This window comes from Netta rufina, assembly GCF_964035555.1.
Source record: "Netta rufina genome assembly, chromosome: 25".
Lineage (NCBI taxonomy): Eukaryota > Metazoa > Chordata > Aves > Anseriformes > Anatidae > Netta > Netta rufina.
The window spans coordinates 684,070-708,407 of NC_140149.1; the positions used below are offsets into that span (position 1 = coordinate 684,070).

Genomic DNA, 24,338 nt, shown 5'->3' on the forward strand with positions numbered 1-24,338 from the left:
TTTTGTGGGGATTCACTCTTTTCCCTCCATCCTTCCCCCCACTCTATCAGTTGGCTCCACAAAGAATATCACACCTCCCCATGAGCTTTGCCAACCATTCACTTAAGGGGTTAGGTGGTTTTCTTGGTATTTTTTCTTTTTATTTTCCTTTTTTTTTTTTTTTTTCCCCCAGAGAAAAGTGGCTTTTTGACCCAAACACTTCTCTATTTTCATAGAGAAGGTTTATTTTGGCTGAAAGCCTTTTTTTTATTTTTGTGTGTGTGTGTGTGTGTGTCTTAAAAAGAAATATGGGAAGGCAACGCTGAGCGGCTGGTGGGAAGGAGGCTTCACGAGAAAGGGTCACTCCTGCAGAACATGGGGGAGGAAAAAAAATGTTCTGTTTGTGCTTTTTCATCAGAAATACCAATGAGGGAGTGAATCACTCCCAAAATCCCCTGTCCTGTGCTATGTCTGGTCCTGCCCAGCTGCAGCCACTGAGGGTGAAAGCCATCACCTTGCCCTTGCTGACGGATGCTGTGGGTCACCCCTGTGCATTTTTGGGGCTTTTTCTGCACATCCCTCAGCTCCTCTGGGTGTGAATTTTGCTTTGGTTTCACTGCAGGGGGTCAGGGCTTTGTGCTTTGTGATGCTGAGCTGCTTCACCCAGCAGGGTAAAAGGCAAAAAGGCAGCAAGAGAACGGGCTCTCCCTGCAGCAAGCAATAAGAGCACTTGGGTATTAGAAAAAAAATAAATATATATATATTTTTTTTTTCACCTTGATTTTTTTTACAGCTATTTTAGTAGATGGAAAAACACTTTGCTCAGTTTCTCTGCATTTTGGCTGTTTATCTCATAGAGCTGCTCTGGTGCTGGGTACTGCAGCCATAAAATCTTTTTTTTTTTTTTTTTTTTTTTTTTGCTATTTTGAGACAAAAGAAATGAATTCGCAGGAATTCGGCTTGCACCAGAACTTGGGGGAGAGGAGGGTTGGCACCCTGGGACAGAGGCCATGTGCCAACTGCTGGTCCAATACCACAGCTTGCTGGGTCCTGGGGATTTGCCTAATCCCTTCTCCCACCAGTTTAGGTTTTGGCCACGGCAGCATGAGGTGACAATGCTTTTTTTTTCCCCATTTCCTCATTTCCATGTTATCTCCTTCATCCTGACCCCATGGCCCCCGTGGTTTTGGTGATGAGGAGTGAGACCCCCAGGTTGCTGCTGCCAGGAAGGAGCAAAGAACGGCCCCAAAGCAGTGCTGGCTTTCTTGGGGCACTGGGGCTGCACCCACAAGGAGCTTGGCCTTGCTGGGGGACAGACCTCACTGCATGCCCATGGCTGGCTCTGGGGATGCCAAAGGGTCTCTGCTGCCCCCACGGCACACTCCTGCCCCATGCCCTGGAACCCGGGACTGGGCTGAGACTTGCAGTAGGAGATCTCCAAGCCTGATTCCTGGAGGGACTTGAGAAGGACACTGCAGGTGGGTTGTCTCCAGCCATGTCTCCTGGATGGACCTCAGGCCGGCGCTGCAGCTAGCTTCTTCCTGGTCACGTCTCCAGCTTCATCATCTGGATGAGCCTCAGAGCGACGTGGGGAGCTTGTCTCCACTCCTGCTCCAAACCTTTGTTCCTGGGTGGACCTCAAACCTAGGCAGGTGGCTTGTTCCTGCTCCTGGTTTCAGCCCCATCCCTGCCTCATCCGTGCCTCATCATTCAGCCTCATCCCTCGGACTGACATTGCAGGTAGCTTATCTCCAACCCTGTCTCTAACCCCATGTCCTGGTTGGACCCCAGAACTGTGTTGTAGATACCTTGGCCCCAGCTCTGTCTTCAGCCTGGTCTCTCAGATAGACCTCAAGCCAACCATGTAGGTTGTTCATCTCCACCCCTATCTCCTTGACAGACCTCAGACTGATGTTGAAGGTATCTCCTCTCCATCTCCACCTCCTGAAGGACCTCAAATCAATGTTGCAGGTTGCTCTTCTCCACCCCTAGCTCCTGAAGAACTTCAGCGCAATGTTGGAGCCCATCTCCACGTCCCCCAGGTTCCCCAGCCACCCCCCAGCCCCAGCCACCATCTCACCTTGCCCGCGGCGCCCATCCCCGGCTCCAGGCGCCCCGTGAAGGGCTGTGCCGCAGGAGGGGCTGGAGACAGGCAGAGGGGAAGGAGCGCCTTCCAAATTGACAACATATGGCCGTGCCTTATCCCAGGGCCCAGTAAATAGGTCTTTCATGCTGGGCCGGTTGCCATAGGAGCAAACACGCAGGAAATATCCCAGATAACTCGAATAGTGGCGAAAACATATGTTTTGGATAAAACCCGGCAGAAAATCGCCCCATTTAACCCCTCCAAGGCGTTTTACCCGCTCAGCTTTAACCCCTTCCCCCCCTGCAGTGCATGTACAGGGTGGAGAAACTGAGGCAGACCCTGGGTTGCACTAGGATGGGCATTTTGATTGCAAAACCAAGCTGCAGCTGCTGGTTCCAAGGGGTGGTTTCACTGCCTCCTCTTCCACCTCCTCCTCCTCCTCCTCCCTGCAGCCGCATTGCCCCTTATCAAGACGGATGCTTCCATGTGAGGCTCTGTGCTCACTCCGCATGCACTGCACTTTGATTTGCCAAGGAATTTGCTCTGCTTTTGCTTTTTTTTTTTTTTTTTTTTTTTTTCCTTTTCAAGCCTCAGCCAAACCTTTTCTTATCACATCTGGTGAGCAGAGCAACCTCTCCAAGTGCTGCAAAGGCGAGAAAGGGAGGCTGAGCCCCATCACCCACCAGGAAGATGTGGCCAGAGAGAACGGGCCCTGTGCCCTTTTTGCCACTTCACAAAACAAATTCCATCACACATCTCCCTGCTGCTGGCAGTCCTCACCTGCTGGCTGGGCTTTGCACCAACCTGCCTTGCAAAAAGGCATTTTTGGGGTGCTGGCAGGAGGATTGAGCGGGGGGATAAATGGCTGGAAAGCAATGGTGCAGCTGGCACTGGTTCCTATGGCCTCTGCTTGGTCTCGGGAAGGGGAAAGCTGAGGCACAGTGTGGGGGCAAGGCTGAAAAGCTGCTGATGGTGTCTCTGGGTTCTGCAAAGTGCTGTGAATGTGCCTGCATGCCTCAAACACCCCTGGATGATGCAAACATCCCTGTGCACTGCAAACACCTCCATGCACTGCAAGCATCCCCACAGGTTGCAAACATCTGGGTGAGCCACAAATATCCCCATGCACCACCAACATCCCTGTCTGCACGAATGTCCCCAGCATGCTGCAAATATCCTCAAGTACTGCAAGTATCTCCACGTGTTGCAAGCATCCCTGCATGGTGCAAACAACCTTGCAGGCTATAAACATCGCTGCACATTGCAAACATCTCTGTGCAGTGCAAACAGGCTGCAAAAATCCCCGTGCACTGCAGACATCAAACAAAATAGGCTGTGGGGCAGTGGCCCAGTGAGCGGTAGCTGCACGCCTTTGCCTTGCTGCAGTCCACCCGACCTGGGATTTCTCCTGGTGCTGTCGTGTAAATACTGCTGACGGGAGGAATGTAAGAGCACGGAGAAGAAATCCCCTTCCCTGGCCAGAGCATTGCCCCACTGCTTCCTCCCTCACAGAAATCCCTCAAAATGCTCCTTATCCCCTCTCATTTGCCTCTGCATTTTTTTCCCACCTTTATTTCAGGACATCCCTGTCTGCAGCTGCTCTGCAGATGCAATCCCAACCTCATTTTCCCTCTTCAGCTGGAGCTTTCTTTTTTTTTTCCTTTTTTCTTTCTTTCTTTCTTTTTTTCTAAACGTTCAGTGCATCTCCCGCTGCCTCCTTCCCCCTCCCCAGCTCTATTATGGGTTTGTGAGGTTTAGCAAAATAAACACAGCCTAACCATAACCCTCCTAATGTGCTAAATCACTGGAAAAGCCAAAACAGCTTTGCAGGGTGGCTGAGGGCTCGCGGCAAGGCAGCGGCAAGCCCCAAGCTGCTCAGCTCTCCCAGCAGAGCACGGCAGATGCAATTATTTTAGTGGCTTTGTGCCCCTTCTGCTCTGCTGCCCTGTGCGCCACAGCCCCAGGATGCTGTTGTGCTGTGGGTCCTTGGCTGCGGGTCCCCTCAGCTGGGGGGGACCAAAGATATTTTTGAGCCCCACAGCCTGGTAAAACCAGCAAGAAAATGCTAGATTGAGGAGGGAGCAAAGGAAAGAGAGAAAACCCTGCAGGGCAATGGGGAAAAAAAAATACATTTTCCCTGCCAAATCTTTGGCCTTGCTTTCCTCCCCATCCCCAGAAAATGTGCAGGCAGAGCATCCCAGCGGGGACCAAACACCCCTTGAAAGACACTTCAAGCTTGAGCCCCGCCCCCTGAGGGGGCATTTTGCCTGTTTCTGTGCTGGTTTTGTGCTATTTGTTGCTGTTTTGCCACCAGTCTCAGCTTTCGTCATGATGCATTCGGGTACTGGCCAGGGGTTGCAAAGTGGCCGCAAGCACTGGATGTTTCCTGGGGGGGTGTTTCAGGCTGCTTTGGGGTGAGAGCACTTTCTCCCCACCCTGCCCAAGAATGTTTCTGCTGATATTAAACCAGACCTGGAGGCACTTCGAGCGAGTCGACTTCCTCGCCAAAAAATGACCTCAGCCTGCGTGTTTGGGAGGTTTTCACCTATTTCAAGTGCTTTCTCTTTCCTGCTTCTCCTGCCCCTGGATGTGGGGGTACCACAGCAGTGCTGACTCCCCCTGATACTGGGGGATTCCAGCTTTTATCCCACAAAACCCTCTCGGCTGCTTGTAGAAGATTGCAACCAGCAAAACTTGGAGGTTTGTGCAGGAGGCTCCTGAGCTGCTTTCCCCACACGGGCTCCCCTGCATTTTTGCTTTTATTAACATGGCTGGCGCTGTGTTGTAGAGCAGGACACGATGCTGGGTGCTTTTTGACACCTGCAATGGTTTTGCAAGCGTGAAACCATAGCCTGAGCCTCAGTCCAATCCCTCGGGCACCTCTGTGGCGGGGAGCGCTGAAGAGAAAGCAAGGAGCAAGTGCTTTAAAAAGGAAAATGCTGGATTTGGGTGTTTTTGGATGGAATTGCTTCATCTTTATTTTTGCCTAGCTTACTACATGTATTTGCTGCCAAGGGGAGAGCAGCCTGTCTCCCTTGGGAGATGTTGCAGCTTTTCAGAGCCAGTGGTCCCCGAGACACGCAGCTGGTGGGGGCAGCTCAGAAAATAGAAGCACGTCTACAGGAAGCAAACCTGTTGGATTTCCAGTCCCCAAAAGGCTGATGTTAACAGGAAAATTCCAAATTTAGCCCTAAAAACAGGAGAGGAAATACTTCTGACATTCCCACCTGCCCAAACCTGTGCATCCTCATCTGCAGCTGCCTCCCACACCTCTGCCCTGCACCCCACAGCTTGCACCCCCATGGAGCAATCTGCTCCACGCATCCTATTCTTGCATCCTGGATCTGCACCCTACACCCTACATTTGCACCCTGCATCCCATGTCTGCACCCTGTAAATATATCCCACATCAGGAGGCTGCACCCTGCCTCCTGAACTCACACCCCTCATCTTCATCCTGCATCCAAAATCCTACATCTGCCCCCTGCATCCCATGTCCTGTGTCTGCCTGCCTGCCCTGCACCTGCTCCCATATCTACATCTCGTACCCAGCAACCTGCATCCTGCACCCCAAAATCCCGCATCCACATCCTGCCCCCTACCCTCTCTGGCCACGCAGGGCAGCTCCCGTGGCCCCATCCCAGCCCTCGAGCAGGCGTGCAGTGGGAGTGCCGCGTTCCCAACCCAGCACGAGCGCGGTGTGGAGATTTCCCTGTCCGCAGGGGCTCAGTCCCCCCTGTGAATCACCGCCCCATCACATCTGGCAGACAGATGTGGCCGCACTGGCCAGGCTCTGCTGCCCAGATGGGGGACGAGCGGTGAAATCCCTGTACGGGCCAGGCACGTGGCCTGAAAGCAGTGATGTTTCCTTGGGAATTTACATCTGCCTTGCGAGGTCCCCATGCATGCCTGGGTCTGTGCTCTGGTGCTCTGGGGACAGAGCATCCCTGTCCTGCATCTACGTGCCACATCTGAATCCTCAGTCTTGCTTCCGCATCCCCTGTCCTAAGTCCTGCACTTGGCATCCTGCATCTGCATTCTGTTTTCCACTCCTGCTCCTGCATCCTGTGTCCTACACCCTGCTTCCACACCCTAAATCCTGCTTCTGCCTCCCACGTTCTGTGCCTTGTACATCCTCCATCCGCATCCTATTTCCCATGTCACCTGTCCTGCATCCCCTATCTGCACCCCAAATTCTGCTTCTGCATCCCATGACCTACATCTGTATCCTAAATTCCATGTCTCACACCTGCACCCTTAATCCTACATCCCATCTCCTCCAACCCACATCTGCACCCAAAATCCCAATTCTGCAGGGTCCCCTATCCTGCACCTGCATCGTAAATCCTCCATCCCGCATTCTAAATTCTGTATCTGCATGTAAACCTTACTTTCCACATCCTGTGTCCTGTCTGCATCCTAAATCCTGTATCCTGAACCCTCCATCCCACATCTGCATCCTAAATCCCACTTCTACATTCCCCATCATGTATTCTGTTTCCATGTCCTGCATCCCACATCTGTGATCCTGTGCCCACAACCTAAATCCTGCATTCACATTCTAAATCCTACGTCCTGCATCTGGATCCTAAATCCTGCATCCTGAAGTCTCCATCTTGAATCTTCCAATGTCACCCTAAACCCCACCTCTGCATCCCCTAACCTGCATCTTGTAATATACCTCTAGGATCTTGCATCTCCATTTTAAATCCTCTATCCCATGTCCTGCATCTACATCCTAAATCCTGCATCATCCATCCCACATCCTGTGTCCTGCATCTGCAACCTAAATGCTCCACCCTGTCCTAAATCCTGCATCTACATCCCAAATCCTGCATCCTCCAGCCCCCAGCCAGGACCCCGCAGGGAGGTCAGAGCAGCCCCGCTGCGGGATGCGCTGTGGCCGCCGTCTGCTTTACAGGCACTCGGGGCTCCTGACAGCAAAGTAAACTGTGGCAGCCGGCGCTTACCCAGCCCAAACAAGCAGCACTTCAGCCTGTTTAACATTTCCTTCCCCAGAATTAGTGGGGAGGTGCTGAACCGCAGCGAAGGGCCGCGGGAAAACCCCACCTTCCCACTTATCGCATGGAAAAGGTGCCTTCATCCAGTGTCTTTGTGCAAAATGAGGGACAGAAAAAAGCCAGGAAGGGACGGGCACGTGGTGCATGCGCTGCCTCAGGGGCTGCGGTTGGGGTTTGCACCCCGGTGCGGGCTCCTGCGGGGAGAGGCGCTGGGGTGCCATGAATTTGTGATGAGCGGCCGCAGGAGCTGCCCCTGCTGAGCTGCGCCGCCCGCGCTGGCGATAATGTTGGTTTAAGGCATTTTGCACGCTCCGGTGCCTCTCTGAGAGCGCCTTGTCCCCGGCCCCTCGCTCCTGAGCAAGCCACCGCCGCCGGCCCCGCACAATGGACGCTTTCAGGGGGCTTCTGGCACGGGGCAACCCGCCTGGCGCACCACCCTTGCCATGGCAGCCCCCAGGGTTTTGCGTTTGTAAATGGGGCACTCACCCCCTGCATCGCCCACCTCAATGCCCAGCGCATGGGGCTCAAACCTGTGGGATGCCCCCAAAACCATGCCAGTGCTGAGGAGCAGGGCAGGAGGATGGCACGAGGGGAACAGCACGGGGCTGGGCCAAAGGAGCAGGGCTCGCAGTGCCCTGGGCTGCATGAGGGTGACGCCGGTGAGGAGCCACCGGGACGCCGCGGGTGGAGGCACCTGCCCGCAGCCACAGCCCCCGCAGGGCTTCATCGCCGCGCTTTGGCTGTGCTTCCCTTCCCGTGGCCTACTGGGGAAAGCAGAGGGATAACAGCAGGAAAATTAAGCCAAACATCCCAGGAGTGAGGGAACAATCGGCACCGAAAATAACCCTCGTGAGGATGGACCTGTGTACCGTGCAGGAGCAAGGTGGAGCGCGAGCACTGCGCGCCCCCAGCTCAGCAGCACCGCCCCACAGCCCCATGAGCTCTGCAGGTGAGAGGTGCCCTGTGACCCCCGAAACGACCTGTTTATAGCCAAAACAGCGTCAAGTAATGGGTGAAAAATGCATGGGGGGAAGAGGGAAGAAGACTAAACATTTCCCCCCCCCCCCCCCCCCCAAAAAAAAAAAGAAGCCAAACTTCTTCCCTCAAAGGGGACAAACTTCCCACTTGTGCAATGAGTTGTGTCTGTCCCAGCCCCCCAAAAACCTTATTCCCAGGGCACTCCCAAAGCTTCTTTCCCTCCCCCCCCCCAAATACAAACCCCTGCCAAGCCCTCCAGGGAGCCCGGGGGGAGTGAACCAGAAAACCCTGTATTCAGCCTAATTATTCCCCCCGGCTGCAATCTGTGATCTCTGGGACAATTAAAAGTGCTTAATCCCAGCTGAAAAGCAAACAAGGTCGGAGGCGGCGTCTTCCTGCTTCCCCCTCGCCCGCTGCCGGGGTCTCGCTCCCGGCTGCAATATAAATATGCAATTAAAAATCCCCAAAAGTCCTCACTAATTGCTCTGCCAAAGGGGGGGGTTCCCACCGAAAAAAATAAAAAGGTCTGGGGCCAGGACAGGGGGTACTAAAAAAAAAGGGGGGGGGAAGAAACAAGTGAAGAGAGCTTTTTCCACCCCAGTAACTGAAGCCAAGGCAGCTGCTGGGTTTGGGGGATAAATTGTGGTGTGTGGAGACATCTTGGGATGGGTTTTTTGGGGTGTGCTCTTTTTTTTTTTTTTTCTTTTTTTTGACAGGGGGGAGAGAGGGGAGTTCCCCAGGGGTTAATCTCCAGTCTTTCTCTCGCTCCAGCGCTAAGGACCCCTGGCAGCTCTCAGCTCGTTAACCCCGCTGAAAAGCAATTAGTGAGGCTGGAAAACGTGGCAGCTGCTGCCCTGAGAAAAGGTGGTGTTGGGGGGGAGGTGTCAGCCCTGAGCCCCCAGCCCCAAGATTTTTGGGGGTCCATTAACGGGCTGCTTTAGGGCGACTCAGCTCTGTGAAGATCCCTGACCAGGCGTGCTGGCTGAGCACCACTGTGCTGTCAGTAGGTTTCAGAGTGAATGAGCCTGTGCTCCACCAGGAAGCCACTTGGTGCCAGATGAGGAGGGTGGGTGTACACAGACATCTTGAGCGCATTAATCGCCGATTTAAAGCAAAGCCCTGCGTCACAGGATGCTGAAAAAATGCTGATGGGGCAATGCTGTGAGCAGCTCGAGCCAGCCTGAGCACACAACCCCACCCCCGGCATTTTTTGGGGTGATTTTCAATCAGATCGGTGCCTGGATGAGGAGAGCACATGGAGAGGGACCTGCAGGTCCCGTGAGACCTTAACCTGCAAGGGAAGGGCTTTTTCTGGAGGGTAGAAGACATGCAAAAGCAGCTTTTCTTACTATAGGGAAACATCTCCTTCCTCTGCCTCCCTGCTGTTTGCATGGGGCTGAGATTCCTCCAAACCATCCCCAAAAGGCAATGTTGCACCCCAACCACCCCCAAAAAGATGGAATATACTGCACCAAGAGCCAAGCTTGCAGAGTGGCGGTGCAAAACAGCCCCCGACCCCAGAGAGGATTTTGGCTGCAACTCTCAGGGACAGGGGTAACAAGTGATCCCATTGTTGGTTTTTATTGAACCCATTTCCCTGCACTCTGCCAGAGCCAGGGACCTGCATGGATTAAACGCGGGGCTGTACAGACAAGCCCCACCTTGCAATTTAGGGACCCCCCAGCACCCCATGCTAATTGTGGCTGGACAGGACCCATCGCACTCACACGGATCCAGACCCCTTGGCAGGGTCTGGCTCCCCCTTGCACTCACCCAGCCAAGAGGAGCCGTTCTGGGTGCCCACTGCCTCGCAGCCCAAATGCAAAAGCACTGCGATTTTGGCCAATCTTTCCTAAATCCTTTCCAAGGAGCGCAGCCGCTCGCAGCCAGAGGAGTTGCTGTTTGATCCCCAGGCTTTATTGAACCTTTAAAAGCTGCGGCCGGCACAGAGCTGTGCTGTGTCCTGCGGGCACCGTCCCCAAGATGCTCACAGCATGGGCCCTGGCGTGTGGGTGCTGGGTGGCCCCGCAGAAGCCCCTTGGGGCAAGGAGGAGGAGGAGGAGGAGGAGGAAGAGGCAGATGGGGCTCAGGTCACAGGCGCCCACACTTTCTGGGTGCTGACAATGTCGCTGAGCTTGCCTTTGATTTTCAGGAAATGCCGCTTGAACTCCAGCCCATCACCCTGCACAGGGAGAGACAGTGGCTCGGTGCCTTGCACCCACTGTGCACCACACTTCACACCCCCAGGCACCACCTTGCACCCACCATGTACCACCTTGCACCCACTGTGCGACACCTTGCACCCACCTTGCACTCTCTGTGCACCTCCTTGCACTGCTTTGCACTTCCCTTGTACCTGCCATGCACCCGCTGTGGACCCACCTCGCACCCACCACCAGCACCCACCTTGGAGAGGCGGAAATCCACCAGAATCTTGCTCTCCATTTCAACCAGGTTCACCTTGAAGATGAGCTTGTTGTTCCTCCTGTCCGTGGTGGAGATGGTGACCTGCAGGCGACAGTGAAGGGGGAGCCATCGGGGGGGCTGGCAAAGGCCCCTGTCCCTCCATGGCCCCATCCCCACCTGGTTGGTGCAGCTCCTCTTCCAGCCGTAGCCCATCTTCTCACAGACCTCCTTCAGGCTGCGGTAGGAGCCATCGGCGTCCAGCTTGGTGAAGAAGCGTGTCATCCTCTTCACCAACCGCTGCCACGGGCTCTGTGGGCACAGCACATCCCGGTGTTATGGGGGCTGCCAGGCAGCACCCCGAGTACCACTGGGCTGCGTCCCAACGGGAACGCCACCAAGCTGTACTCCTGCGCTCACGCTCCCCACTTCCACCCGCCCCAAACCCCGGCCTTGCTGCCTGGCTGCAAGCTGGTGCATCCCCAAAAGTGCACAAACGCAGCAAAGTTGCATCTTTATATGGGAAATATTGGCAAGCTGCACCCCCTCATGGCAAACATGGCGAGTTGCATCCTGGTACAGTAAATACCGCAAAGTGCAATCCTGAATACTGCTACGTTGCAGCCCAAATACTTTAAAGAATGCAAACCTGCACCCCCCAGTGTTGAAAATTTGCTCCACAGTACTATAAATTCTGCAACGTTACATCCCAATTATTACAAATGCAGCAAACTGATATATATATATGCTGCAAAGCTGTACCTCTCAGTACTACAAAGCTGCATCCTGGCAATATAAATGTTGAAAAGCGACACCCCCAGTATTGCAAAGCAGAATGCTGATACTGTAAATACTGCAAAGGTGCACCCTGAGATAATAAATATGGAAAAGCTGCACCTCCAGAATTGCAAAGCAGCACCTTAGTACCAAATGCTGCAAAGCTGCACACCATACACTGCAAAGTTGCATCCCAATACCATAAATACTTCAAAGCTGCTCCTCAAAATACTGCAAAGGTGCATCCTGAAATGATAAATATTGCAAAGCAGCATCCCCAGTGCTGCAAAGTTGCACCTATAAATCCTGCAAAGCTGTATCCCAAAGATTGCAAACTTGCATCCCGATATTGTAAATACTGTGAAGACGTGTCCCAACAGCAGCACCTGCGAGGAGCCCGGGGTGCCGAGGAGCTGGCTGTTGACCAGCATGTGCTCGGGGCAGGCAGGCTGTGAGAAGCTGATGCCCTGCACGAGCTTGTCGATGCTGCCCGTCCCGCTGTCCCAGAGCGCCACGCCGGTGCCAGGCTCAGGCTGTGATGTGGAGTAGCTTGCCTTGTCCTCACTGAAACACAAGCAGAGATGGCACGTCAGTGCCTATAACTATCACAAACAGTGGCGCCAAGATCACAAAGGGGACAACACTCAACTATGGGAACAGCACCAACAGGTGCAATTTATATTGTAGGATGTAGGACTGTCTCTGATTGTGCATGCACAAGCAGGGTAAGTAGGGGTTCACGCATGCACTAGGCTGGTTTCCACCACAACACCTCCTGCTTAACAGAGTTACAAGGCATGCAAGAAAAGCTCCTGCTTGCACAAGGGTGCACGCGTTGCAAGGAGGTGACGTGTGCAACTACACATGCATTTGCAAGCTCGCTCACCCGAGCACGCCCTTCACTGGTGAGAAGTCCATGTCGGAACGGACATGCTTGGAGAAGGCGCCAGGCGAGTCGGTGACACCGCCCGAGGACACACGAGCACGCTTGACACCTGCCAGAGGAGAAATCCAATCATGTGTCCCGATTTGGGGTGGAAAGCATGTTTTCCCCATGCCCCTTACCCTTCTTCAGGGGCTTGCAGTACCACCGGTCCTTCTTGATGTCGGGGATGGTGATCCTTGCCGTCGGGCTCTCTGTCAGGATCTTGTGCAGCAAAGCTGAGGGAAATGGGGCAGAAATAGCAAAATGCTGTGTGGCACCGGGTGCTGGGCCCTGCTGCCTGCTAGCTGCCTACCTAAGGGTGCCGAGTCGATCTTCCTCCAGGGCGGGAGGTAGGTCTTCCTCTCCTTCCAGTCGCTGTACTCCTGGCAGCTGTCGCTGGGCTGATCCCAGGGCAGCTCTGCCGGCAGGGCAGACCCCGCTGCGTTAGGGCAGCACGGCCCTGGCCAGTGCGGGGCAGAATCCAAAGGGGAGAAGCGAGGGAAGGCCACAGCCAAGTGGGATTTGCACAAAGGGCTTTTGCAAGGGAGCATTAATAAACGCTGTATTTCCAGTGTGTTTTTAAAAGGGTGTGACATGCAGAAGCGCACAGAGCACAAAGAAAGGTGTTCCAGTGTGCAAAAGCCCTGTGGTGTGCAAAAGCCTGGTACAGCACCAGATATGACACCACAGTGATCAGCTGCACAAGGCATCGCTGCTCTGCTCCATGCAGCGGGTGCTGCTAAGCAGCTTTTGCTTCTCACAAGACTTTGGGGTGAGTGCAGCGCGGCCACCCATCAGCCAGGGATGGCTGCAGGTGCACCAAAAAGCTGAGAATTGCCCCATGCAGACGGCAGCGCTGGGCTGCAGCACTGGCATCAAGCAGTTCTCAGCTCTCCTCTGTGGCCACCTCTCTCCAGGCACTTCGTCTCCTTCCCCTCTGCATTTCCTCCACCTTGTACGCCCCGCCACTTGCATCCCCACACACATCTCCTGTTTCACCCTAAGCATCTCATGGATGCCCCTGTGCATTCCATGCCTCCCCTGACACATCTCACACATCCTCCTTCTGCATCTCACATGTCCCTCAGTGCATTCTGTACGTCTCCTCTATGCACCGCACACACCACCACGCGTCCCGTCCCCCCCCATGCATTTCGTTTGCCTCCTTCTGCACTTCCCACATCCCCACTGCCTCCCACCACTCCCTGCACCCTCTGTGGGTCTCACGTGCCCACCTCCGGCCAGCATCGCTGTCAGCACCACACCGCACGCCCACACGTCCACAGGCTCAGCCCTGAACTCGGGGCGACGCAGCAGCTCAGGGGCCACGTAGGGCAGGGTGCCGCACATCTTGTTCAGCAGCCGCTCACGGCCGTTATGCTTGAAGACGGTGGCCAGGCCAAAATCGGAGATTTTCAGGTTGTCTGGGAAAAAAGAAAAAATTGGTTAAAGGCAGACAAGCGGGGGGCACCAGGCTGCCCCTGGCATGCACCTCGTTCGTCCAGGAGCAGGTTCTCTGGCTTCAGGTCCCGGTGGGTGATGCCCATGCTGTGCAGGTAGACCTGGGGAAGGGGAGCAGGGTCAGACGAGGCAGGGATGTTGCTGCTGCCGCCGCCAGCACCACACTCACCACACCGGCGATCAGCTGCTGGAAGAAGCGCTGCGCCTCCGGCTCTGGCATCCCGATATCTGGCTCTGCAGGAAAGCAACACCATGGGGATTGGAACTGCAATTCCCAGCTGCACAAGGGAAAGGTTTTTTAACACAAGGCTTTAAAAACATGCAGATGTGTTTCGGAGCACACAGCATACCGATGCGGTCGAAGAGCTCACCGCCACTGCAGTACTCGAGGAAGAGATACTGTGTGGCACCCTCCCGCCGGTGCCCGTAGAACTTGACAACGTTCTCATGGTTGAGCATCTTGTTGATACAGATCTCCTTCTTGATGTTCTCTGGGCAGTCAGCTGCCCGCTTCATGTCCACAATTTTGACAGCCACAGCTTCCTCAGTGCGGCGATTCACCGCCAGCTGCACCCTGAGGGTGGGAGTCAGGGGTGGGCGCAGAGCAGCGTGCAAGGGGTACAAGGAGAGTGCACAATGGGTGTGCAGTGGGTGTGTGCAATGCAGCCACAAGTGGCAGGCAGCAGGCAGGTAACAGGCAATGCACGCACAAGCAGCCAAGCAACAGGCACACGGTGAACATGCAGCTGGCAGGCAAAGGGCACGCAGCAATCTTGCAACGGGCAAGCAGTGGGCACACAGCGAGCATGCAGAATGCATGCGACAAGGCATGCAGCAGGTGTGCAGGGGGCATGCAACAGCCCTGCAGCAGGCAGGGCACGGGCACGGAGAGGGCACGCAATGAACACGCAACAGCCTCGCAGCAGGCAGGGCAAGAGGCAGGCGTGCACGGAGCAGGCCGGGGACACGGAGGGCGAGCAGGGGGCGTGCGAGGGCCCCGCCGCGGTGTGCCACAACCCCCCCAGCCCGGCCCGGCCGCACTCACTCCCCGTAGGCGCCTTCGCCCAGCGTCTGCACCAGGTCCCAGTCCTCCACGAACGGCACCGGCCCCGCCATGGGCCCCGGCCCGGCCCCGCCGCGCGCCCCGTTCCCGCCGGCGCCCCTGGCCCCGCCCCGCCCTGCGCGCGCAGCGCTCTCGCCCCGCCCCCGGCCCCGCCCCCCCCCCCCCCAATTTTCCCGCGAAATGCCAGGGAACGGCAAAACCGCCCCCGCGTTCCCCCCGGCCCCGCCCTCTGAACGGGAGCAGAGTTGGGGAAAAAAAAAAAAGGCAAAAACAACGTTTTGGTCGTTTTTCTGTAATTCCCCTTTAATCAGCCCTGGCGAAGCCGTTCCTCCTGATTCGGTGAGTATAAAAATCCCAGCCGGGCACGCGGGGCAGCGCCGGCCTGGCTCCTCCTGCGCGTATGAACGGTATAAAAAGAAAAAAAAAAAAAAAAAGACAACCCCCAAAAAAACAGAAAATCAAAAGTATTTCTGCTTCACAGGCAAAGGCTGGGTCAGTGCGGTGGTTGGCTCGGGCAGTGGCGGCTCTACGTCCTGGACAAGCCGCGGTTATCCAAATCCTTCACCTGCAAGAAAAGAAAGGCTCAGCTGTGGGCGCGCCGGGGTGGAATTCCGCCTTGTCCCAAACCCGGGCTCGTTCCACCTCCATACTTTGTATATTCGGACCAGCCAGTGCTCTGTGGTGTACGCCTCCTCCAGCACGTCCAGCTCAAAGTCCTTGTTCCCGATCTCAGCGTTCCTCACCCGGTCGTAGCCCGGCGGCCGCTCTGCAAGACAAGAGGCAGCACTATCCCACCACATCCCTCAGGCCTTTGGGGCATGGCGGCGGCACCGGGAACTTACTGGCCTCAGTGTAGACCTGCCCGAAGCGGTAGTAGCACATCTTGTACATCAGGCAGTTGAGTAGCACCGGGGAGCCCTCTCGGTCAACCCGGAACTCCCCCGTGGGGGTGTAGTAGTCGTGCTCCTTGATGTGTCTGCCCGTGTCCGTGCTGCCACCGATGCGCACCATCCACAGGAACTTGTTGATGTCTGCAAGGCAATTGGGGGGTTGGGGGACACATTAGGGGGTCAGAAGCCAACAAGGCACTCGGGAGGGGGAGGGCGCTGCGGGACCTTACCGTCGGAGGAGTACCCAGTGAGGCCACCAAATATCACCAGCACATAGCTGACATCCAGCTCCCTCATGATCTCGTAGGCTTTCTCCTCTGTCGATGCCATTGCCTGAAGGGGACACAGCGGCTGTTGCACCACGTGGAGCCCCTGGGGCGGCGGGCAGACACAGGGCAAGCACCTACCTGACCAACGCGGGAGATGTGCGTGTTGTTCCAGGTGTTGTTGTCCACCAGGATGGTTCGGTTGGCCATGGCGGTGATCTGGTAGCCGTAGTCCCACCAGGACATCACCTTGGCATCCTGCACCCAAACACCACGCATGCCATCAGTGCCTCAGCAGGTGCTGCCACTCACCGAGGCTGACGCGTGGTTACCTCTGGCGTGTTGTGGCGCAGCCAGTAATAAGCCTCTCTGAAGTCGTCAAAGATGATCCTGCTGCCATCCCCGCCACGGGCAGACAGCACGATGGATGGCGAAGAATAGGCCTCACTGGTCACCCAGGTCGAGTGGAAGGTGTAGGTGATGAGGAAGAAAGCCATGACCAGGATCATGCCGCTGGCAACCTTGTAGAGCAAATTGGCATCAGCACCCCAGGAAAGAGGCCATCAGCCTCTGGTACTCATCCCCACCAGGATCAGTGGCCACTTTCCTCTTCCCCACAGTTCTCCCCGTCACGAGCTGGCCCAACACTCACTTCATTTTTGATGGGGTAAGTGGAGTCTTGCTGCTTTTTGCTCTTCTTGTCTGGTCGGCTGATGTCCAAGTTCTTCATGTATGTGGACAGCACCTGAGAAACCCCGATGCCGGAAAGGATGCACATCACTGGGGCCAGCACCAGCATCAGACGCACCTACGGGCAACAGCAGGACAGTCAACACCTGTCGGAGAGGAAAGCTGGGCAGAAAGCAGAGTAACAGGGAAATTACATGCAGTCCCTCATCCTGCACCGCAAATTCTGCAGTAACTGCAGCCCTGAGAGAAACCCATGGGTGATTTTTTTTAGAGGACACACACTGGAGGACACGAACTTCTGCAAGGGAGGTTTTCTGAAGTCCTCAAAGTCAGCCAACATGCAGAAATGACCTCAATTTAACAGCCGTGGGCAATCTTTAGGATTATTATGTGGAGCCAGGAATTAACAGATGCCTCCACACACAGAAATCAACTTATATTAAGGGCTTGGCAAGAGTGATAACGGGCTCATAATCAGCCGTTTGTCTTCAGTCCTGCCTGGACACCTGGAGAATTTGTTTGGTTTTGCAAGTCAGCTATGGGAGACCAGGAAAAGCATTCATCCACTCCTCCCAAGAGCCAGTCGCAGACCGCAGTGCTCAAAAGGACACGCATTAATGCCCAAAACAGTAAGTTTTGCAACGTCATATTCTCTCACTGCACAGAGGAGTACATAAACCAGCTTTAGGGAAGGGAGAAAAGCCTCATGAAAGTTTCAGCTGGCTCAGGGAGGAACAGACATTACCAACAAATTCAAAAAAAAAAAAAAAAAAAAAAAAAAAGCCAACTCCATTAAGACCATCTCATCATCCTGCTCTTGCCCTGGTCACACCCGTGACAGCAGATACTGACACTCCGCAGGCAGCAGCCCTCACCATTACAGCAGAGAAGTACATGCTGGTCACACCGTACATGATGATAAAAATGCGGGCATCTGAGAGGTTACTGAAGCAGTAATAGAGACCAACTGCAAAGAGAAAAGAGAAATAGGTAAGATTCGCCTCAGCAATCTGCTGCCTGAAACAAAACCCAGCTGGCAGAGGCAGGCAGCACACCATGACCTGCTTCTGCTCCACACGGCTTTGTACAGCGATTTAATAAACCTGGGGCATGCCTGAGGGTCTGACCACAGCAGCACTGGGCTCACCTGGGAACATGAAAACGAGGAGTTGTAGGTCAAAGTAATAGGAGGACCAAGTGGTGGGCTGGTGCTCCGAGACAGAGGCGATGATGGGAATGTTGTTCTTTGCATAGGAAGGATCCAGCAGGGAGTAGAAACGTCCCGTCCATGGAGAGATTTTCCCTAGCAAAGAGGACAAAGTCACGATCAATCCCAGCGCAGCACAGCCAGCAATGCCTATACATTCTCTCCTAAGGGAAGCATGTGCAAAGCTGAATGAGCAATTCTCATTTAACACCTCCATTAAAAAACTGTTCCTCTGTCACCTCTGTCGAAACTCTTCTTTTAAAAAAGAAATAAAGTGCAATTTTATCCTGAAAAGACTTCTCCCTCATCCAACCAACACCTTGTAGCATCCATTACTACAGATCAGCATTCAGCTTCTGAAGCATCAACTCAGCATCCCCAGTGAGGTCTGAGTCACGGCAGGTTTCTCTGTATCTCGCACCACCCAACGCCCAGATCTTACGGCTGCATTCTAAATATTTTCTTGCTAATGAACAAACTGGGGCAAGTCCCATCTTCCACATTAGAGAAGAGCTTGCAGGCACTGAAACCACAGTGCAAACAAACAATGCAAAATCATGACCAACAGATTGCACACTCATAAAAGAATCAAAAGGAGGTAAAGCCAGCAGTGAAATGTGTTCATCATCACCACGAGCCAGGCCTTGCCAGGGATCTCAGGCTACCTGTCAGCATCAGCACAGCCCCGATGGTGAGGAGGACAAAGCCAACCAGGGAGATGACGCTCCTGAAGAGGATTTCAAACTGCTGCGGGTTCAGCTTGCTGCGAAGGTAGTCTACAAAGGCATGGATCTGACACAAGCCAAAGACACCAAGGGCAGCCATGTGCTCCGAGGAGAGGACAGGCTGCAGGCAGGGGAGAGCACAATCAGATACTACGCAGAATGACAGCTGAGTCGCACCCGATACCAGCTTTCTTTTTTTTTTCTTTTAATATTTAAACAAATCACTTCTCAGCAAAATCACTGCTTAAGTCATAGGAAGCCATCCCCTTCCCATAGACAGTGAACAGCACATCTGGTGCAAGTCACTTTCTTATGTCAGCTTTAATTCCCATATAGGAATTCACATGAAAAAATAACTGAAAGCCTAACCTCATGCTTGTAACCTCTCCTCATGTTTAATTTTTTAAGCCCCAAAAAAACTGGATTCCACATGCCAGGTTGGTAAAGGTGAACAACAGGCAGTACTTTAAACTGGTTTTCTTGAAAATGGAGACGACTGTTCAGAAAGAGCACGCATTTTTCCTGCTGTATTAAGATGCATGCTGGCGTGAGCAGTCCCTGCACTGAAAATGGAAACTTTTTCATGAACGCCAGCCAGTGCCAGGAAGGTTATTAGCAGCTTATCACTTTGAAAGTCATCCAGCCTTACAACCTGCCCTAAATCAACAATAGCAGTACAGCCATGTTCTTCTCACTCTGAAGAAAGGCTGCGTTTCAAAGGCAGGCAGGCACCACCAAAAGCTGGTCACTGCCGATGTTGCTGTTTGTTACAACAAGCCTGTGTAACAGCGCCTAGACTTAGAAAGTCTGTCTTACCCACTTACAAACTCCATGGCAAAGGCAAGAAGAGAAAACAGATGTCAATTCACAGTTGTTCTGCTACAACCCACAGAACTACAACCATCCTTGTATCTCCAAATCTTTCTATTCCCCACCTGAAAGCCAACAAAGGAGATCTGCATAGAGAGGATCGTTCCCAAGCAGTAGACAGTGCAGTAGGCTACGTATATCCTGTGGGAGAAGCGTCCGGTCAGCATCAGCACAAGAACGTGCAAGGGGATCAGGTTAATCAGAAAGACGTAGCCACCCCATGAGGAGACCTGGCAAGAGAAACAAAGAAAAAGCAAGTTCCAGGGCTGAACACACTGCACGGCAGGGCTCAAACAGAGCACGTTTGATTTTCCTGGGGTCACACGCAGGATTTTCACTTGGCAGTAACCCTGAGATCCACTCTCCCCAAGGAAGACACTGTTAACAGTCACAGCTGTCAGAAGCCCAGATTTTTCAATGCTATTAATAAAACCTTGCACAAAAAATGCTGTGGCATTCAGTTTTGGTGAGTGGAAGTTAACGAAGACAGCGTTTGTTTCATTTTCACACTAAGTCCCATACAGAGGTTTAGTTCCCTGAATGCACAGACACAAGAACTGCATGCTGTATACTTTCAGTCCCCATACCAAGAGCAGTCCCCTTGGAGTCAGAAATACCTTGGTGCCATGAAAAGGAAGACTCACCATGTAGAAATAGGCAAGAGCACACATCGCTGCCCAATAGATAGAGCCAGTTTTTACAGCTTTGATCCACATGTAGTAAGTTAGCAGCATACAGAATATGGCGATACCTGGGTGGAAAAATGTGGCAAGGTCAAAGCAAGCTTACATCTGCCTTGAAATGTCATTTAATTGTCATTTAATCCCTGGGGCACACCAGAACACTCAATCACATTAAAAAAAAAAATCTTTTTGCTGTTTCACCAGAAGGTGGAACAGCACCTTGCACAAAGAGCCAAGGAAAATGGTTTCAGTATCCGGTTTCTAGATTGAAACACAGTGACATTTGTGTCTTAATCTAGGTAACAGCTTATGTGGCCTCTTCCATCTATACCAGATGACCTGAACACACTAACTCCTTATGTGGTCCCTAATAGCTCAGCTAGTGGAGAGGGACCTGGATTTTAGCAACAAGATTGCTGCCTCTGCCAGTCCCAAAATCATTGCCGGAACACAGACAAAAGCCTGGGGGAGCTGCTGAACAGCTCTAATGCTAAGCAGTTTGTGGAGGTGGCAAAACTCTTTTTGACTTGCAAACAAGGATATTTGGGGAACTGGGCGTGGAAACACTCTCCCTCTTCTCAACCAGAACAGCCACCCATCTCAGAGCAGTGCAGTTTGGTTAGCACATCACAGGTCTGGCATGGTTCCTTGTCACATGCTGCAGCACCTCTACCAGCAGCTCCCAGCACAGAACAGCCGTTAAAGGTTTCCCTGCTCTGGCTGCCACAACCTCACCTTCATTATCGTAGGATCCAGCCACGGATCGAGAGATGTATCCAGGCACAACTGCGATCATGGCAGCAGCAAGGAGTCCTGCGCCGGCATCCTGGGAAACAGACAGAGGGTAGAAAAGCCATCAGCCTTTAAGGCTCTGATTATCTACACACAGACATGTCTCGAAGAAATGAAAGTTCAAAATAGACCTTCCATTTTCCAGGAGTTGTCAGCTCTGAGCAACAGTCTTCTCTACAACAGCTAGCAAAAAGGCACACAGCATACCCAGATCTTCCCCATACCTTGAGTTCTTTGGTGAGGTGGTAAGTCACTATGGTGGTGAAGGAGGAGAAGAGGGGTGCCAGGAACACACAGACATTCCGGATGTCGATGGTGATGTGGAAGAAGTGCAGCACGTGGTAGATGGCCGCCGATGTGATCATCAGGCCTGTGGGACAGACACGACACCGTCAGCAGAGCTCTTCTGGCTGGCTGGCAGCACCAGGGGCCGTTCGGTTGCCATTCGAGCAGGGCCAACAGAAGTTTTGAAGGGACAGAGCAGAAAGGAGCTGCTGCCTGGTGCACCTTGATGAAGGGCAACCCCAAACTGCCCTCCTCTCCCAGATGGTGCTCTGAATGAAACCCAGATGCATTTAAGTGGAGCATGACACCACCCAACTGCTTCTGAACCATGGAAGCTCTGCCTCGCTGCGATCAGAATTGCATTTTGCTGCTAGCGGGTGAGCGGAGCAGTCTGATGTGCTGCTCCCTGCACAGAGCAGCTCCAGGCACCGCTCTGCTCCACATACTCTAAACGCCACTCCCAAATGCGCACCCTGACAACTCTGCATTGCACGAGGTATGTTTTAGCAGAAGCCTGCTGGCTTACCTGGATAAATGGTTCCACCAATAATCCTGCCCAAGGGGTACCATGCTCGGTCATCAAACCAGTTGTGGAATTTATAGAAGCCCTCCTCTGCCAGGAATCGGGTCGTGCGGTAGTTAAAATACCTGTTAACAGCAAGAAGCACTGAGCACCTCCGCACCCAGACACTGGTGTGCTGACTGCTCACAGCGCCTCACGTTACAATCTCAGTTCTTAAGGAGCATTCAGGAAGCGGGGCAGCTTCGGCAGGCCACACTGCATGCCCAGCAGTTAGCAAGTTATAAGAGAAACTCCTGATCAATTAACGTGGAGAGGAAACCGCTGTGCGTGCCGTTGGTGGTGAATGCTGCCCATGCACCTGGTGTTTCTGCAGCAAGCCACGTGTTTGGGCAGCCTTCTCTGAAGTCTATGGGTAAGAGAGCGCTCTGAGGGCTGGCCACGCATTCTCTGGGCAGATGGAAGCCTCTTTGCCTCCAGGCAACTGCACTTTGCCACACGCCTTTGTTTTAGTCACACTGAGACACCATCAGAAAGAGCAGGGCCACAGGGGATCCTCCATCCATCAGTGTGGGCACAATAATTTTACTCAATTTCCCCTCTGCTGCAGGGTATCACCTTTGGTCCTAGCAAGTTTAAAAGTCATTTTGCAAAGGTCCCTGGCTTCTGATTTAATCGGCAACAACCCTGGGACAGCAATGCAGGTGGTACTAGGAGCCCTCCCTTCAGGTTCAGGTAGAGAACATCCCCAGCCCAGCATTAAAGCAGTGTTGGGTGATCACCCTGACTTAGATCCAGGCTCCAGAAAGAGTGCTGGGACCTGAGAAGTGAATTTTGGGACTGGAAAACTAAAATGTTTGTACTGAACAAATCCTCCATCCCCAAAGGGGAGCAAACTGACACCAGCAAACAGCACTCAACATTCACGTGCTCTGTAAGAGAAAAACCCAGCAGGCCCCGTGGAATGAGAGAGAAGACACTTACGGGTCAAACTCATGGATGACACTTTCAAATCTTAAGACAGAAAAAAGCCTTGTGGAAAAAGCTGCAAACACAGAAAAAAAGACAGAATGAATCTTCAGCATTTGCAGGGCCGGAGTTACACTAGATTTATCCACTTTGTTGCTGGATGAAAATTGTTTCTGTCTTAAATTGGTCATTGGAAAGATGCGGTTTTCAAAGAACAGATACTAAAAGAATCACAACGTTCACTGAAGTCGCGCTTTAAAGACAGACGGGAGCTTGATGACCTATGAAAGAACAGAAGGAGGAACGGGGCAGTTCCACCCCAGAGTCCCAGCAGCCACCCCATGTGCCCGGATGCAGACTCACACAGCACTGCTGCCATCGACAGGATGAGGAGCTTCAGCAGAGTGTCTTGCTTCTCATAGGAGAGCCGGAGAAACCCCAACTTGGTCATTGTCACATTAAAGGCAGAGAGAGGACGCGTGAACACCTGGACAAGAGCAAGGGAGGCAATTAAAGACCGAGCCAGTCTGCGGCCCCAGCACAACTCCAGAAGTTTCACAAAACCAGGCCCTCAACGCCCTGCTCCTGCTGCGGGCTGCCAGCTCCCTTTAACCACGCCAGGAACTTGAACTGAGCCGTGCCTCCTGCCCTGATTCCTGCCCTTCCTCCTCGCACCCTTCTCCCACTCCAGAGCCATCTCCAGTGCCGCAGCGCCCTGCCCTTCATTCCCCCCCTCAGCTCCCGGGGCAGCCGCTCCTCACCTGCCCCGAGCCTCCGCTGAGGCCGTTCTCTCTTCTCCGGGACCGGGCCTCCCCTGGGGCTGTGCTCCTTCACCTGCGCACAGAGCAGCGCCCCGGGGTCAGCTTCCAGCAGCAGAAGCCGCAGCGCCCGACCCTCCCCGGCTGAGCCGTACGGGACGCACAGGCTCCCCCCGGGCACCCCCCGGCGCTTCCTCCTCGCTGTTTTCCCGTTTTTTTCCCGTTTTTCGTGCTCTTCTCTCGCGGCTCCCGCCCACCCCCGCCAGGTCGCTGCTCACCCCGGGTGCTGGGGCCGCCGCTCTGCCCTCCCTGGGGGGGGATCCCCGCGGCCCCGGGCCCCGGGCCCCAGGCCGGGCTGTGCTGTGCGGGGCGGGGAGGCCGCTCCCGGTAACGAGCCCGGCCCGGCAGCAGCGCCCCGCGGGCCGCCCCCACTGCGAGCCGGGAGCCCCCAGCCCCGGAGCCGCCCCCCCGGCCCCTCCCGGCCCCGCCGCCCCCGCCCGCGGCCCTCACCCTGGCGCCGCGCTGGGCCCCGCCGCCCCGGCCATCCGCCCCGCGCAGCCCTCCCCCCCCCGCGCCCCCCCCGCCCCGTCGTCCCGCCATTGGCTCGCCCGGACGCCACTCAAGCGGCGCCGCCGCTTATTGGCTGGGAGGCGGGGCGCGCGGCGGAGGGCGAAGGGCGAGCCGCGGCCGGGGCGTTCCGATTGGCGGAGCGCGGAGCCGGCGGGGGCGGGAGAGCGCGAGCAGTGACGTGTCCGTCCCGGCTCGGGGAGCACTAGGGCGGGGCGCGCCGGGTCACGTGGCCGGATGCGGAAGCGGGCGCCACGTGGGTGCCGCCACGTGGGGGAGGCGTGGGGCGGGCGGGGCCGGGCCCGATGGCACAGAGCCGGGGGGGGGGGGGGGGGCCGGTACTCGGGTTGCGGACCCTGCTGGCCACACCGCTTCTGACACAAGCCAGGATGCCGTTGGCCTTCTTGGCCACCTGAGCACACT

The 24,338-nt window shown here is 54.5% G+C and overlaps 2 protein-coding genes across 3 annotated transcripts; both read right to left on the minus strand.

Annotated features, from left to right (window-relative positions):
* Window positions 1-10,080: 10,080 nt before the first annotated feature.
* On the minus strand, window positions 10,081-14,113 carry CHEK1 (checkpoint kinase 1). The gene is made up of 11 exons (XM_084301652.1): window positions 13,981-14,113; window positions 13,800-13,864; window positions 13,662-13,731; window positions 13,405-13,593; window positions 12,483-12,587; window positions 12,310-12,405; window positions 12,131-12,239; window positions 11,631-11,808; window positions 10,648-10,779; window positions 10,471-10,572; window positions 10,081-10,246 (listed from the first exon to the last, which is right to left on the minus strand). Exons 1-11 carry the CDS (start codon window positions 14,087-14,089, stop codon window positions 10,151-10,153), a joined length of 1,251 nt encoding a protein of 416 aa, XP_084157778.1. The 5' UTR covers window positions 14,090-14,113; the 3' UTR covers window positions 10,081-10,150.
* Window positions 14,114-15,037: 924 nt separating this feature from the next.
* On the minus strand, window positions 15,038-23,904 carry STT3A (STT3 oligosaccharyltransferase complex catalytic subunit A). Of its 2 annotated transcripts, XM_084301423.1 has the most exons (19): window positions 23,859-23,904; window positions 23,352-23,424; window positions 22,954-23,077; window positions 22,606-22,666; window positions 21,628-21,749; window positions 21,041-21,186; window positions 20,760-20,850; window positions 19,986-20,092; window positions 19,407-19,571; window positions 18,412-18,592; window positions 17,687-17,842; window positions 17,415-17,506; window positions 16,502-16,657; window positions 16,182-16,370; window positions 15,991-16,107; window positions 15,814-15,916; window positions 15,536-15,724; window positions 15,344-15,459; window positions 15,038-15,258 (listed from the first exon to the last, which is right to left on the minus strand). In XM_084301423.1, exons 3-19 carry the CDS (start codon window positions 23,039-23,041, stop codon window positions 15,220-15,222), a joined length of 2,118 nt encoding a protein of 705 aa, XP_084157549.1. In that variant the 5' UTR covers window positions 23,042-23,077; window positions 23,352-23,424; window positions 23,859-23,904; the 3' UTR covers window positions 15,038-15,219. The 2 variants fall into 2 exon arrangements, with proteins under 2 accessions (XP_084157549.1, XP_084157550.1); XM_084301424.1 differs by lacking the exon at window positions 23,352-23,424 and having other exon boundaries at window positions 23,859-23,900.
* Window positions 23,905-24,338: the final 434 nt, after the last annotated feature.